This window comes from Trichinella spiralis (assembly GCF_000181795.1).
Source record: "Trichinella spiralis strain ISS 195 chromosome Unknown Scfld4315, whole genome shotgun sequence".
Lineage (NCBI taxonomy): Eukaryota > Metazoa > Nematoda > Enoplea > Trichinellida > Trichinellidae > Trichinella > Trichinella spiralis.
This window is the reverse complement of record NW_003531254.1, coordinates 1-826: the sequence shown is the minus strand read 5'-3', so window position 1 is coordinate 826 and position 826 is coordinate 1. Positions and strand designations below refer to the sequence as shown.

The 826-nt window shown below is 44.7% G+C and overlaps 1 protein-coding gene across 1 annotated transcript; it reads right to left on the bottom strand.

Annotated features, from left to right (window-relative positions):
- Nucleotides 1-224: 224 nt before the first annotated feature.
- Nucleotides 225-590, bottom strand: Tsp_14918 (conserved hypothetical protein). Its single transcript, XM_003367418.1, has one exon. The coding sequence runs from the start codon at nt 588-590 to the stop codon at nt 225-227; it is 366 nt and encodes a 121-aa protein (XP_003367466.1).
- Nucleotides 591-826: the final 236 nt, after the last annotated feature.

The following is an 826-nucleotide window of genomic DNA, read 5'->3' as shown; positions in this document are numbered from 1 at the left end:
TAGGGGATCAGGAGGATCTGGTCGAGGACGTGAGGGATTAGAAATGTCCAGAAACCTGAGCTGGAATTGAGTTGCTGAGCGGTCAGGGTTTTGGTATCTTGATCGTAAATACGCGCATCAGAGCGTCCAGGCGCCGACTCCTGGTCACCAAATAACCACATTCGCATTAATTCAAAGATTTGTGGTTGCCAGGGCTAAGACTACTTCTCAGGATAACCAGAGCATCATCTGGGGGCCTTAACGAAGTCAGTGAACGTCTCCATGGAAAGCAGCGCTTGATCAGCATCAAGAGTGCGGTTGTACTCTGCGGTCGATTGCTTGATGCTGGGGAATTTGGATACCGTTAGATGGTACGTCAGACGTGACAGCACGTAAGTCCAGCACGCGTCCATTTTCTGCCAAGGAGCATAATTTCCGCTTCTGAGGAGTCTAACCGTTGGATCTTCATTTGCTGACTTCGCTGCAACGCATCCACATGTGCATATACGTGGGGTGATAACAATGAATATAAAATAACTCTTGCTGGTAAAAAAATAGTAGTGGACACGCACAATTCCAAACAAGTGATTCCTCAAATCACTGCTGGTCATTACGATGAATGAAGCATAATCAAATTTTTCTATAAAATGTCTTTCCATCAATCATTGAGACGTCATCTCTTCTTCATTTGAAACTGCTGCGTTGTTGTCGACTGGAATTTTTTCATATTTATAGTGGTTGATCTTTGTTCCACTGACGAAACCACTTTACTGCGCTTCTCCACCAATCGAATACACAAATGGATTAACCAGCAACATACCACTACTTGCAGTTTTCGCTGGAACCC